The 15,225-nt window shown below is 31.9% G+C and overlaps 1 protein-coding gene across 2 annotated transcripts in view; it reads right to left on the minus strand.

Moving 5' to 3' along the window:
- The window catches only part of LOC111415321 (SET domain binding factor), a 27,661-nt gene extending 16,282 nt beyond the window's left edge, over positions 1 to 11,379 (minus strand). The window contains exons 1-9 of one of the 2 annotated variants that reach the window (XM_023048075.2): positions 10,764 to 11,379; positions 10,627 to 10,712; positions 10,418 to 10,573; positions 10,228 to 10,356; positions 8,893 to 10,043; positions 8,811 to 8,825; positions 8,534 to 8,642; positions 1,284 to 1,604; positions 58 to 1,232 (exon numbers count right to left, since the gene is read on the minus strand). In XM_023048075.2, the coding sequence (XP_022903843.2) occupies positions 58 to 1,232; positions 1,284 to 1,604; positions 8,534 to 8,642; positions 8,811 to 8,825; positions 8,893 to 10,043; positions 10,228 to 10,356; positions 10,418 to 10,573; positions 10,627 to 10,712; positions 10,764 to 10,818 (3,197 nt within the window). In that variant the 5' untranslated portion in view covers positions 10,819 to 11,379. The remainder of the gene's footprint in view (positions 1 to 57; positions 1,233 to 1,283; positions 1,605 to 8,533; positions 8,643 to 8,810; positions 8,826 to 8,892; positions 10,044 to 10,227; positions 10,357 to 10,417; positions 10,574 to 10,626; positions 10,713 to 10,763) is intronic. The other variant, XM_023048788.2, reaches the window with a different exon arrangement.
- Between the last annotated feature and the right edge of the window lie 3,846 nt (positions 11,380 to 15,225).

Raw genomic sequence — 15,225 nt, forward strand, 5'->3', positions numbered from 1 at the left:
TAAGAAATCAAATTTTTTTATTATAATAAATTAATTATTTTTTTTTTACAAACTTACTTTAAAGTGGCATTTTTTTCTTTATTTTTATGTAAAGGTGTTTGAGTAACAACAACTTGTCCGGTAAAAGCGAAATGATGGAAGACGTCTGGAGGATGTCGTATTTTATGGATTAATTTTCGCAATGTATCAACGTTTTCGGGAGTTACTTCATCGTCGAAGGCGAGTTTCATTAATTGAAACGTACAAGAACGAATTTGAAGTCCTTCTTGTAACCATTGATTTAAATGGCTAAGATATTGTTCGCCAACTTTTTTTTCTTTAGTTAATGACGTGACGGGAAAAGATCTTACTACGATTTGTTCGCATGCGAAAGAATCGCAAGGAATTCCTTTAAAAATAATTCTGTAATTGGTTAAAAATATCGCTCCTTCGGCTGGTAAAAGAATTGGTCCTCCTAAATTACTCGTCGAACTTTCTTCACGTCCATCTGGCAACAAATACACCCTCAACCCTTCCATAATACTTTCCTCCCCAACTAACATATTCGGTGTTAAGATCTTTGGTTTTTGTATTGGTGGTAATCGTTTAGATTCTCTATAAACCCCTTCTAAAGTTTCGATATGAATATGAACGACTCCCGGTACCATTTGATGAAGATTTCGAATGTGTTCTCGACTAACTCCGCCTTCATTACACACTTTATCGATAAATCTCGAAACTTGACGTATAACGGTCGCCCCAGTTTCACTAGAATCTTCCTCAAAACCACTTTCAGCGTCGATACTATCACTTTCAGCGACACTATTCGTTATGCTATTACTGGCACGTTCGTCATCGATGTGGTGATCTTGTTTATGGATTTTATTTCCGATATCTAAAGGGATTAATAAAGAAACCATTCGATTCGCATAATGTATAGCTTGACTGTACATGGTACTTTCTTCGCTCGATACTAATTCTTTTTGTTTTTCGACATCAAACATAGTCCAAACTCTCATTTGTTCAGCAGCGATTTCCAAAGCACTTGGTTCTTGTACCCGATTTAAAATCGAACGGCGATTTTGCCAGGAATAATCTTTTGGGTCACGCGGAGATGTTGGACTAAGCATTTCTGAGTTAATTCGAGAAGTTAACATATCAGCTCGTGGGAGATACAAAGCTTTAATATCTTTTTGAACATCTTGATAAAAAGCTGATTCCCAAAATTGTTGGTTTTGCCAAACAGCATGTTCCTAAAATTCCATCTTATTAAAAAAAAATAATAATTTTTTAATTTTACGTACTTGAATGCATGTATAAGCGAATTGTATAACCCCAGTACACAATTTTCGGCAAAAAGCCGTCGCTAAAGGTAATAAAGCGTAAGCAACTCCATATTCATCCATTGCCGAATCATCTTGTAAAGCACAATTCATTAAACGGACGACTAAATCGAATTGTTGGTGTTCTAACATTGCTTTATTACCAACGACGTGTTGAGAGAGTTCGTTGCAAAGTGCCAGACGGGCTTGTTTTGATTGTAAAGCTCTTAAAACAGCCGGGAAAGTTTTTCGTGCATCCGAAATTTTGTTTTCAAATATGCAGTTGACGCAATTTCTTAAAACCTGTTATTAATTTATGTTAGTTTAAATTATAAATGAGAATTTTAAGAAATTATTAACCCATTCGCTGCAGAAAAAGAATTCTCAAAGATTTAATAATCAATTTAATTCTCATTTTAAGGAAAATTTTCAAAAAATCGTAAAATCAAAAAATTAAGGTTGTAAAGGATGTAAATTTGACAGTTTCTGGAGATCGATCTTGGAAAAAACGCGGTCATACTTTTCGTTTCGGAGTTACAACTCTTGCAGGTAAATTTTCAACTTACTATAAAAGTTGTGAAGTATGGGAAAAGAAAAAACTTACACATCCTGAAGAATCTAAACAATAGCTCGAAGAGCATGACGATTGTGATGTAAATCATGAAGGATCGGCTGCGAAAATGTAGCTTGATAGTGTGAAGGAAATGTTTAGTCACTCGATTGACGAATATGGTGCAAAGTATAGCCGTTATATTGGTGATGGTGATAGTGCTACATACAAAGGAATAATAAGTGTGAAGTCATCGAAGTAGAAAAATTAAAGTTTTTACTATTTACATGTAAAAAAAGAGAATGGGAACGTGATGTCGAAACCTGAAAAAGCAAAGTAAGGGCTTAGGAGGAAACAGTAAAAATACAATGAAACTAACTGAAAAAGTAATCAATAAACTCCAAAAGTATTACGGATTAGCAATTCACAGACATCAAAATAATATATATAGGGAAATTTGGGCTACATTTTATCATTTATGTTCCACCGACCAGAACGCCAACCATGAAACAGCCCTGAAGGTGCGGAGACTCAACAAATGGACATGACAAATTTCAAACATGAGTACCTTCCGTTAGATACGCCAGTGGCAGAAGCTTTAGAACCAATTTATACAAATTTAAGTAGAAGAGACTCAAAATAAAAATGAATAATCCAAATAGGCTATCTGCATTTAAAGAAATCAGTCTCATATTATTCTGATTTTACATTTTTAAATGCTGGCCACCCTTTTCTTGTATCTATTTTACAGGGAATGCCTCATTTTGTATAACCCAGCGTTTAATACTGTGGACATACTTCACTAAAAAAATCATTCTAGACATGTATGAGAGAATGGTTAGCAAACTAAAGAGTGGCTGAAGATATAGCATTTACTACCGATCTTTGGACTTGTTAAGCAAATAATGCCGCATTTCTGAATTGCACAGGACACTGGACATCAGAAAACTTTAATCTGAGTGATTTACCTCTTACACACATCAGAAAATATCAAAAGAGAAAACTCTACTTCCTTCAGAGCGGTGCTTCATACATACTCTCCAGCTGGTGATAAATAATGCATTAAGAAACAGTTCCCCAATAACAGAAATTCTGACTAGTGCCCGGCGCATTGTGACACATTTTAATCACTTGGGATATAGAAAACTTGAAAGTATTCAATCTAAACTTGGACTGCCTAAACATAAACTAATTCAAGATATTCAAACTCGCTGGAACTCAACATATAACCTACTACTTGAACAAAAAAGAACAATATCAGTGTCAAGAATCAAGATTTTTGGAAATTTGACCAGGGACCAGTGGGAGATTATTGAACAACTGTTAAAGCTCTTAAAACCTTTCGAAGAGATAACAAAAATAACGAGTTCCACATATGCAGCTATATCACTATAAAACAGTTTCATTAACCAAATACGTAATAAAAGATGCGCTTATTTAACAAACTGAATGAATTTATTGTTGATTATTTTAGAAAGACGTTAATAGAAAATATGCAAGCCATATCACTTAACGACATTTTTAGATTCCCGCTACAAGAACTTTTTCTTTGACACTGCCCAAACTGAACGAGTCCATAGAGTTGCCCTCAAACAAGGTGTTACAATTAAGCTTTCTTTAGATGACGAAAATGGTGATTCGGATCCAGAAATGGCGTGCACAAGACCTCGTTTAGACAATGAAAGTGGGAATGTCGATTCAGAAAGTCATAAAATATTTTGGGCATGTTTTGAAGAATCTACGACAGAGCAGCCTTATGAAGAGCAACCTAAGAATGACACTGCTGAAGAAGTTGTTCACTACATCGCGTCCCCATTTGAAATAAGCTTGCTAAACGATACTTAATCACACCAGCAAACTCTATTTATTCACTCTATTATCTGAGACAGGTTTGATTTTTGAAGAAAAGCGCAACCGACTTGATCCCAATCGTGCACAATCTGCCCCTTTTGGACTTTAAATATTAATTAAAAAGCCTAACTAATTAACTTCAACATGACATGACTGATTTTTGGCTATTAACAACTATTTACATTAATGATAATAATTAGTACTAAGTATGTTTTGTTTTTTAAGAAAAATTGATTATTATCATTTCTTTCCATCTTGTACTTATAGAATGAAACTTAATTTTTGCACTTTTCAATGAATTTTTATTTTGTATTTTAGGTTCGACCTCATTATGGCGGCTAAAGATAATAACATTAAAACCGCATTAATTTGTTAAAGTTATTTAGAGTTGTAATAACCAGAAGTAAAGTTTTTGAGTTGTATATTTTAACCGATTTTAACATGGTTTGTGAATTCATAATGACGTGCTTCCTGAAGATGATTTAAATTAAATCGAAACTGGTCGAAAATTGAGGTTCATTCTATAGTTTTTTTGTTCATTAAAACTTTATTTTAGACAACTATTCGCTGAATGTAGAAAATAGCAGCTATTCGGTATTCTACGAATTATAAAAAAAATGTCGAGAAATGCAGAACACCGAATAATAGCGAAAAAGAGGATACTTTAATTAATAATTGGTGATATTTGCACAAGGATCCTTCCAGAAATTAATTTTATAGCGAATTTTGAAAATTATCGATGAAGATTTCAACATCGTTTATTTTATCAAAACTTCAAATATTGTTTTCTCAAAAACTAAAAGTTATTTTTCAAAACGGGTTGGTTCATTGGAAAGAGGACACTTTTATTAACACTTTGGTATATTTTCATAATCCTATTCCAAGAACTGGATTTTATACGAATTTTTAAACTTAATCGGCGAAAATTGCAAAATTCGAAATAATTTTCGATCATTTCAAAAATTTATTTCTGAAGAACTGAAAGTGATTTTTCAAAACGGCTTTTTGCATTAAAAAGAGGATACTTTAAGGAATAATTGGTGATATTTCCACAAGTATCCTTCAAGAAATTAATTTTATAGCGAATTTTGAAAATTATCGATGAAAATTGCAACATCGAAAATTGTATTAAAACTTCAAATATTGTTTTCTCGAAAACTAAAAGTTATTTTTCAAAACGAGTTGGTTCATTGGAAAGAGGACACTTTTATTAACACCTTGGGAAATTTTTATACTCATATTTCTAGAAGTGGATTTTATACGAATTTTTAAAACTTAATCTGCTAAAATTGCAAAATTCGAAATAATTTTCGATTATTTCAAAAATTTATTTCTCAAGAACTAAAAGCGATTTTTCAAAACGGCTTTTTGCATTAAAAAGAGAATACTTTAATTAATAATTGGTGATATTTCCACAAGGATCCTTCAAGAAATTAATTTTATAGCGAATTTTGAAAATAATCGATGAAAATTGCAACATCGAAAATTTTATCAAAACTTCAAATATTATTTTCTCAAAAATTAAAAGTTATTTTTCAAAACGAGTTTGTTCATTGGAAAGAGTACAGGGTGTCCCAATTTCGATGTCCACATAGGCTATCTCCGAAACTAAAAGAGATAGAAAAAAAGTAGCTTACATGTCATGATCTCGTTTTTCGAGAAAATGCTAATGCCGAAAACTCCGAACAGCTATCGTCTTTTGTTTTCGCCCTATCGGCAAAAACTGAAAATTTTGCGAAAACGACAATAGCGAATATCTCACTTATTATCAAAGATGGAGTATTATAAATAAAACATTATATGGGCAACTTTTTACAAAGAATTCAGTGGCGTAGGTAGAATTTTTTTCCCATCTTTTATTGTCGAGATTTGAGACATAACTTTATTTTTTTAAATGGAAACCATAGTTGGCTATGACCTAAAATAATTTGTTATTTTCTTCTGATAACAAATATATATAGTTTGTGGGGTATATTTCTTATAGTTATTGAATAATTAACAAAAATTCATTTTGTTCTATCTAAAACTAATGTATGTATTTAAAAGTTAATGTTGCTATGGTGATAACCATACATACTATGATGGAACATAATGTATCAATTTTTTTTGTTCTTTCTAAAACTATTGTATGTATTTAAAACTTAATGTTGTTATGGTGATAACAATGCCACGATGGAAAACATTGGGTACGTTCAGCAGGTGTCAACAGTTGAATTAAATCAGTCAGCTAGTTGTATGAGCTTTAATACAGCGGAACGAAATCGGCTGAACAAGCAATTGAGAATTAGCAGTTCAGCATAACCTAAAACTATGGCCAACAATAATATTTTTGAAAATTTTGTGTTATTACAAGAGATAATGGATGATGATGTTGATTTTAAGGCTCATTTCATTTTATACAGTTCTGCCAGTTTTCAAAATTAAAGGGGAGAAACAAAAAATATTAATCTTAACCTAGAATTTCACAACCGCTGACAAACTAAGCGCAGATTACTTACGCTGAGATATTTACTAAACTGCTGCGTAACAGCGCTGACTTAGCATATCGTTCAGCCGCGACTGCTAATATAGCAACATAACAGTTGACACCGGCTGAACGTGCCCATTGTTTCCAATTATTGCCAAAGTTTGTAGTAGTATTTAAAAATTCACTGACAACTCTGGCATTATGTGCTGGTGCTCCGTCATATTGAAAATATATCATTTGAGACTTATTTAATGGCAAATTGTCGACCAAAGGCACAATGTGCTGCCTTGATATATTGAGGTATTACCTGAGTTTAAGTTTTTATGGTAGATACTATATGCCAACATTCTATTATCTAAAAGGGCACACCATACATTGAACCTCAACCTTCTTTGAACACTCAGAGACTTCATTGGTCCAGATGACATTTTGAACAAACAGCAGATTATTTAATTTTTCTAAATATCATCTACAAAATTCTAATCTTAGATTGACATCTCCTGCACGTAAATAATGAGTTAGGCCCGCTTTGTATGGTTTATACATATTTTTCTTTCATATTCGGAAGCAGCGGTTTTTGGGTCAGACGTCTTGTTCAATTTCTCAGCAAGATGTTGATGGATTTATCGCAAGTGAAGCCAACATATTGACTTCATCCTCTTGCAGGCCATTTTGGTATGTTTTTGCACGTGGTTTGGGGATGGGCCAAAAATCTATTAAATTTTCTGCTAACCGGCTGAAGGTTCTTACGTGCGGTTGTCTTCTTTCCGAATACCTTGTGAAATATAATTCCGCGGCTAACGTCGCATTCTTATCTGATAACATATAGCATTCCATCATGTTACATTTTCATAATTTTCGAAGTTCATTGTAAAGTTTTATTTAGTTTTGTTATACTTTGACACCTAACATGCTGGTGCATCATACCAGCTCATAATGCCAGAGTTGTTATCGAATTTTTAAATACAAACTTTGGCAATTATTTGATACATTATGTTCCATCATAGTATGTATGGTTATCACCATAGCAACATTAACTTTTAAATACATACATTATGTTTAGATAGAACAAAATGAATTTTGGTTAATTATTCAATAACTATAAGAAATATGCCCCACAAACTATATATATTTGTTATCAGAAGAAAATAACAAATTATTTTAGGTCATAGCCAACTATGGTTTCCATTTAAAAAAATAAAGTTACGTCAAAAATCTCGAAAATAAAAAATGGGAAAAAAATTCTACCTACGCCACTGAATTCTTCGTAAAAAGTTGCCCATATAATGTTTTATTTATAATACTCCATCTTTGATAATAAGTGAGATATTCGCGATTGTCGTTTTCGCATAATTTTCAGTTTTTGCCGATAGGACAAAAACAAAAGACGATAGCTGTTCGGAGTTTTCGGCATGAGCATTTTCTCGAAAAACGAGATCATGACATGTAAGCTACTTTTTTTCTATCTCTTTTAGTTTCGGAGATAGCCTATGCGGACATCGAAATTGGGACACCCTGTACACTCTTATTAACACTTGGGAAATTTTCATACTCATATTCCTAAAAGTGGATTTTATACGAATTTTTAAAACTTAACCGAAGAAAATTGAAAAATTCGAAAAAATTGTCGATCATTTCAAAAATGTATTTCTCAAAACTAAAAGTGATTTTTCAAAACGGCCTTTTGCATTAAAAAGAGAATACTTTAATTAATAATTGGTGATTTTTCCACAAGGATCCTTCAAGAAATTAATTTTATAGCGAATTTTGAAAATTATCGATGAAAATTGCAAAATCGAAAATTTTATTAAAACTTCAAATATTATTTTCTCAAAAACTAAAAGTTATTTTTCAAAACGAGTTGGTTCATTGGAAAGAGGACACTCTTATTAACACTTTGAGAAATTTTCATACTCATATTCCTAGAAGTGGATTTTATACGAATTTTTAAAACTTAATCGGCGAAACGGTATTTTTGAAATTTGCTGCAGTTCTAACTCAAAGACAACTTATCCCATTGACTTGAAATTTTAACAGACTATTATAAACATGTGTTATTTATTGTATTAATCTAGGATTTTTTTGATTGGATGAAAACTATCGATTTGACAGCGATTTTTTTTTATAAAATAATAAAAGTTTTTCTTCAAAACTCATCCTAAGTCATAGTAAGGAGAGTATCTTCTAGTTTAACATAGAATTTCACGAGTGTGTATAAAGAAGTGAACATTCGATGAAATACTTAAAAAAAATCCCAAACATCACGTAAATTCTTTAGCAATCACACTGGTATGAATATATAGCCCCTTAATGTGTATATTTGCAGCGAAAGGGTTAATTTTCCCTACCTATTTATATACTTACTTCTAATTTTCTCGCTGAATTACTAACAATATTCTTGTTTTCACTCAGATTGGAGATATGCGGCCCCATCGGGACTATTCTCGGCTGAATTGGTCTGAGAGATTGCAGCCTAATACGTAAAATATTATCACTAAAAATTTTTGAGTGCGACAAAAATTAAAAGAAAAATCTAAACAAAACACATTAAATCTAAACAAAACTACGCTTACAATTAAAACATTACATCCATACATTCATTTTTTTTTAAATTTTTTGAATCACCTTTATTTTTTCTTACCAATTTATATCTCCACTTTTTTAAGCAAAGAAGATAATTGTTAATAAACTTAAATAATTAATTTAATTCGAATAAAACTCACCTTGATTTTAAATTATTTCTGGTTAAACCTTCTTCAATGATACATTGAACTTGTTGAGAATCAATTAATGGCAAAGTAGGTTGATGAATCCTAGTGAAAGCTCCTTCAGGAGGCACAGGTATTTTTTGTGCATATGATTGAGGATTTGGATTTTCATTTGTGTATAATTGTTGGGCGAGTTCTTGAATATGCCCCAACAATAATCGAGATTCATGACTCTCACTTTTAATAATCTCTCCAAAATTACTATATAATTCATCCCAAACATCGCAAGGCCTCCAAGGAGATCCCCTTTCCGCCACAAAACTCGTAAAAAACATACTATCCAAAACTCGCGTTGTAAAATCACAATCCGTCAGATTTCTTTCCCCCAAAAACGATGCTTTATGAAACGTTATAACGGGTTTTGGGTGGATCCGAATTAAAGTTAAACAACTTCGATATCCTTGTAATAATTGCGCAAATGTCCGCATAAAAACAGCGCGAATTTCTTTATCCAGCATTACGTTTTGAGGCGCTCTCACTGCAAGAGGTGGAAACGCGTGGTCCGCAAAATTTAATTCAGGTTGTAATATTACACTTAAAGCTTCTTGAGTGTTACTGAGTAAAGGCTCAGGAAGTAATGGTAAAGAAACCCCATCTGGTACAATAATTGAACCTCCATCTAAATCCGCAACAATAACATCCATCAATTCAGCCACTTCAGACTTTAACGACGAATGAACCCCCATAATAAATGGAGTTGGGGTCGACAAAACCTCAACTAAAGGTGCTGGAAGAAGTGGGATGTAAACGTGAGTGTATCGAAACGGGTACATCAACGCTGTTAAGGCTCTACACGCTTCTGTGAGTCTGTTATAACTCTTTGAGTGAAAGAGAATTTTGTGTTCAGTCATTATGGCACAGAACAAAATTAAAACGTTGCGAATTCCCAATTGTTGGAATATCAAACTGACGGTTGTGTGTGTTACAGGTAATGAGGGGCTTATTGGGGGTTGGAGAGCTTGACGGTCACCCGCCCCTATACTAAAACGAACTTGGGGGCCTCCCGGAGGAGGTACTTGAATACAACCCAAAATGTTCCCTACTAAAGTCTCCAAAGGAACTCCAATATTTTCTATGTAAACGGTGTAAATGATTCCTAAACAATTCTGGAAATTAAAACAAAAGGAAAAATGCGCAATCAGAAAGTAATAACAATAAAAAATGATAAGGGGTAAAGATAATTTTTGTGAATCATAAATCTGAGTTGCTTAACAAGAATTTTATGAGTGAATGTAATTCATTAAAACAATGAGAAGTATTTATATCAACAAATTCTTTTTAAATACTCACTCTAAATGTTTCTATATAATCCAGTCTCGAAACTAATACTAAACATTTTGGAGCGTACATTATGCTATGGTGGCATATTGTAGGAATTGGTCTTACAAGAGGTGCTTCTGTATCTAAATTATCTTCCTCCTACAAAAAAAAAAAATAAATCACTTACAATAAAAACGAATTAAACTAAAATAAATCTTACCTCATCAACTGGTTTACTTGGTGTAATAGACACAGTTTCATTAAACGATAAACAAGCACAATAATGACGGTTTGCGTCTATATCTGTAAGAACAGACACGAAAAATCGCGGTTCTTGTCTCTCCGTGGATAAAGCCCATCCTTGAGGCTGACAAAACTAAATAATTTTACTTTATTTATGATAATACAGAAAAAAAAATCAAATCTTACCCATTCTATACCCTCAATGAATGGAGTATCACCCCAATCTTTCTCAGGAAACCTTTGCAAAATAATCCCACTGCTTATTCCACTACCTAAAACAAACTCTCAAAACACTTTTAAAAAACTACAAAAAAAAAACTTACGCTCCTTTTCGTGATCATAACCAACGACAACAAAATAATCTGCCAAACGTGACATTCTGCACCAAATTATCGTATGCCCATCGTCGCGGGGCGAACATTGTCAGATAAACTCGGGCATTGCGAGCAGCGCGCTGTCACTTTGACAGTTCCCACTATTTTTTTTTTTTGACGTTTAACCTAATTCCAATGGACTTTGGCGCGCGGACCAAATAACCGTTTACTAAAATGCTAGAAACGTTTACGAGCGTCTCTGCTCGGTCTGCGCTTCTTCGTTCGGTCTATTATTAAACGAGATAAGCCACACCCTGCTATTAATTCTCCTCTAAACAAAATATTTACGCCATTTTGACACATCCAAACGTGCTGCCCGCGTGAATGTAGCATCAAATTCGAATTTAATTGTTACCAATATTGAAAAAATAAAAAATTAATAGGTTCGTTCCAACTACACTTTTGACGGTTACAAGCTTGCGCAGTTGAAAAGCGCCGTTCCATCCGAACCGTGGATTAATCCGCGACAGGTTATCATGCGTTCCAACGACCGTCGGTTCCAAATGCGTACTTGGTTCAGAGATGCCAGATGCGCAGGCTTAAAAATACCTAAATGTCTCATAAAAATTCCCTAGATTTAGGTTTTATTAAGAATAAAATAGTTGTCTTTTTTTCTGATAACAGGTCAAAAATTAAATAAACCATATTAAGCTGTTAATTTTAATTATCAAATATTCGTGTATTCACTTATTTCGTACTAAATTATTACGAAGACAAGCTAATTTTCAGATAGTAAATACAGGGTGGTTCAAATTCGATGTCCGAATAGGGTAGCTCGGAAACTATAAGAGTTAGAAACAAAGAGACTTACATGTCATGATCTCGTTTTTCGAGAAACTGCTAATGCCGAAAACTTCAAAGCGCTATCGTCTTTTGTTTTTCCCCTAGAGGCCAAAATTGAAAATAACGTAAAATCAACAAGTGCAATTATCTTGGTTATTATTATAGGTGGAGTGTTATAACTAAGACATTATATGGACACTTTTTTACAGATTTATCAAGCGTCGTTCAACCATCACCAACTTTCTAAAGCATTCGACTTGAGTCTAGTTCTAGATCTAATGTTAGTTCTATTTCAGTAAAAATGGACAACAATTTAACGGTTAGTAACAATTAAAACTAGAACTAACACTAGACCTAGAGCTAGACCTAGAACAAACCTACAGTTCTAGGTCTAGTGTTAGTTCTAGTTTTAGTGTAATAAAAATATACAACATAGTGATATCTAGCAACATCATATTTGGACTCATTTTAATGTTTATTTTAATAAAGAATACATCATAAATGAATACCATGAAGGTGACCATTTGTCTATTATATGATAACTAACTTCAAATTTAAAATGTCAACCTCAATTTTGACATATTTGTAATGTTCATTAAAAATCCTTTAAAATAAGTACAAACACGACATATTTATCTTCAATATTAATGAAGTTATGGTCAACTTCCGGTTAGAAATGTCAACGTCAATTTTGACATATTTGTAATTGTCGTGAAAAATCCTTTAAAATGAGCCTAAAATGATACGTTTAATTCCAATATTAGTCGAAATATAAGCAACTTCCGGTTTGAAATGTCAATGTCATTTTGACGAATTCTTAATTTTTATAAAATGTCTTAAAATTTATCACAAAAACAAAAATGCAATAAAAAAAAATTTAAAATTAAGGTTGGTATTAATATTTAACAATTAAATTGGTATCTTAATTGTTGCTAATTTCGGGTTTAACGTTTTTTTTATTCAAACTTTTTTGTTATTTGAGATAAGTGCATCATGATGTTTGGACTCATTTTAAAGGTTTTTTTAATAAAGAATACATCATGAAAGAACACCATGAAGTTGTCTATTATATGATAACTAACTTCAGATTTAAAACGTCAACCTCAATTTTGACATATTTGTAATGTTCATTAAAAATCCTTTAAAATGAGTACAAACACGACATATTTATCTTCAATGTTAATGAAGTTATGGTCAACTTCCGGTTAGAAATGTCAACGTCAATTTTGACATATTTGTAATTGTCGTGAAAAATAAAAATCCTTTAAAATGAGCCCAAACATGATACGTTTAATTCCAATATTAGTCGAAATATAAGCAACTTCCGGTTTGAAATGTCAATGTCATTTTGACAAATTCTTAATTTTTATAAAATGTCTTAAAATTTATCACAAAAACAAAAATGCAATAAAAAAAAATTTAAAATTAAGGTTGGTATTAATATTTAACAATTAAATTGGTATCTTAATTGTTGCTAATTTCGGGTTTAACGTTTTTTTATTCAATTTCTTTTTTGTTTTTTGAGATAATGACGCACTCATTTTAAAGGTTTTTTAATGAAGATGACAAATATGTCAAAATTGACGTTGACGTTTCAAACCGGAAGTCATTGTATTTCCATTAATATTAAAGTTAAATATGTCGAGTTTGGACTCGTTTTAAAGGATTTTTTATGAAGTTGACAAATATGTCAAAAGTAAAAGTTGAAAGTTCGTACTTTTTGGTTTTTTGAGATAAATACGTCAAGTTTGGTCTCACTTTAAAGGTTATTTTATAAAGATTACGAATATAATAATAAAATTAAAGTTGACATTGACACCTGAAGGTTTTTTTCACGACTAAACCCGACCTAGAACTAGAAATATTCGGGTTTAGCCGAATAAACCTAAAACTTTCTAGTTCTAGGTCTAGTGTTAGTTCTAGTTTTAATTGTTATTTAACCCTTCTAATTCTTGTACATTTTAATTGACCTAAAAATATTTTTTTTTGATTTAATCCACTTACCTTGCTTATAATTTCATCCATTTACCCATTTTGAATTAAATATAACCTTTAAATCCAATTAATTATGTGTTTTTCATTAAAAAAACTTAAATTCAACGTCAATTTTGACAAGCACCTGCAATATTTGGATCTTAATCACCATGGTAACCGAGTCAAGTTGGATAACCTAACAATAATTAAATTATAACTGTTAATATTTCGCTTTATATTTTAATATTTTTTTAATTTTATATGTATCTATATTTTTATATTTTTGTATATTGCTTCTTAAGTGAAATATCTGTAAAAATAAAAACAGAAATGTCAATTCTTCCAATGACGTCACGGCAAGGCCTTTGCGGGGGGATACGTTCATAACAACAACGTTCATATGGAGTTGGATATTCTTATACAGCATGTTTACTCAAAGGACCTTGCCTGTATAGTTGAATATTGTTAAAAAAATGAGTAAATCGTAGAAAATAGCTTCGTAGAAATGCAACTCTTTAAACAACAACTTCGCACTCTAAATTGAACACCTGTGGCGCCATCTGTTGGGGATATTTTGGAATTATTCAGCTAAGAACCGAACCACTAGAATACAGGTTGGATCGGGTTTATATATAAAACCTCCGATCACAGAATAACTGTTTGAAAAGTGTAAATTAACGTTCCGACTGGTTGGGAATCCCTTAGATGCAATTACTTATGGCAATTATACCTGTCAAATAATGCCACACATTTGAATATCACTGCATCATATGACATGTGAGATTGCATCTGTCGAGCTTCCAACAACTTATAACATTAGCTGAAACAAAGCTATAATGTCAATTATAATCTAATTATTTAATCATACCATTATTACTTTAATATACTCTTACCGAAAAATCACTTTAAAATGACGTTTTCATCTGTCATTTTGAACAAACTTCAACTTTATAATTTTAAAAGTTGAAGTTAGCTGCAAATTTAAAAATACAACACGAATTGGAATCTATACCTTTTAAATTAAAAGAATGATACTGGTAATAATTGTTATTGCTATCTCTCATCATTCCTATTATTAATAATAAAATTGTTAGTTTAATCAAATTATTTTAGTATAGACGGTAATGCCATCTTACGGTGGGATTTCGACATACAATCAGTCCCAAGTTCTCCTATCAAAGATCCCTGGGGCTAATTTGTCTTATTAATTTACGTTATTTATTTTTAAACATTAAAATAATCATATAAACTTATCTTTTATAAAGGATTTAATAATAATTTTTTGTTTTAATTCTAACAGATGTGGTGTCATCTACCGAATTATATCAAAACTCACGATGGTTCATTTAATCGTGTAAAGATGACGCTTCTAAAACATTTTATATTCAAATTTGATATTTTTTTAATTATTTTTCTCGAAGTTGATTAATATTAAATTTGTGGCAAATTTATGATGATTAATACAAAATTTGATGTAGAATTTGTTGAAGTAGCTTTAATTTGGGAAATCTAAAAATTGTAGGGAATATTTAAATTGATTACAATATATGGTGTAAGGTTCTGGGAGGGTGATTTGTTATTATTAAATCTTTTCCGGGTTCGTATGGACGTTGAGCGTCGCGCAGCGTGACGACGCCGACGCGTTTCGGGCGAT

This window comes from Onthophagus taurus, chromosome 11, assembly GCF_036711975.1.
Source record: "Onthophagus taurus isolate NC chromosome 11, IU_Otau_3.0, whole genome shotgun sequence".
Taxonomy (NCBI): domain Eukaryota; kingdom Metazoa; phylum Arthropoda; class Insecta; order Coleoptera; family Scarabaeidae; genus Onthophagus; species Onthophagus taurus.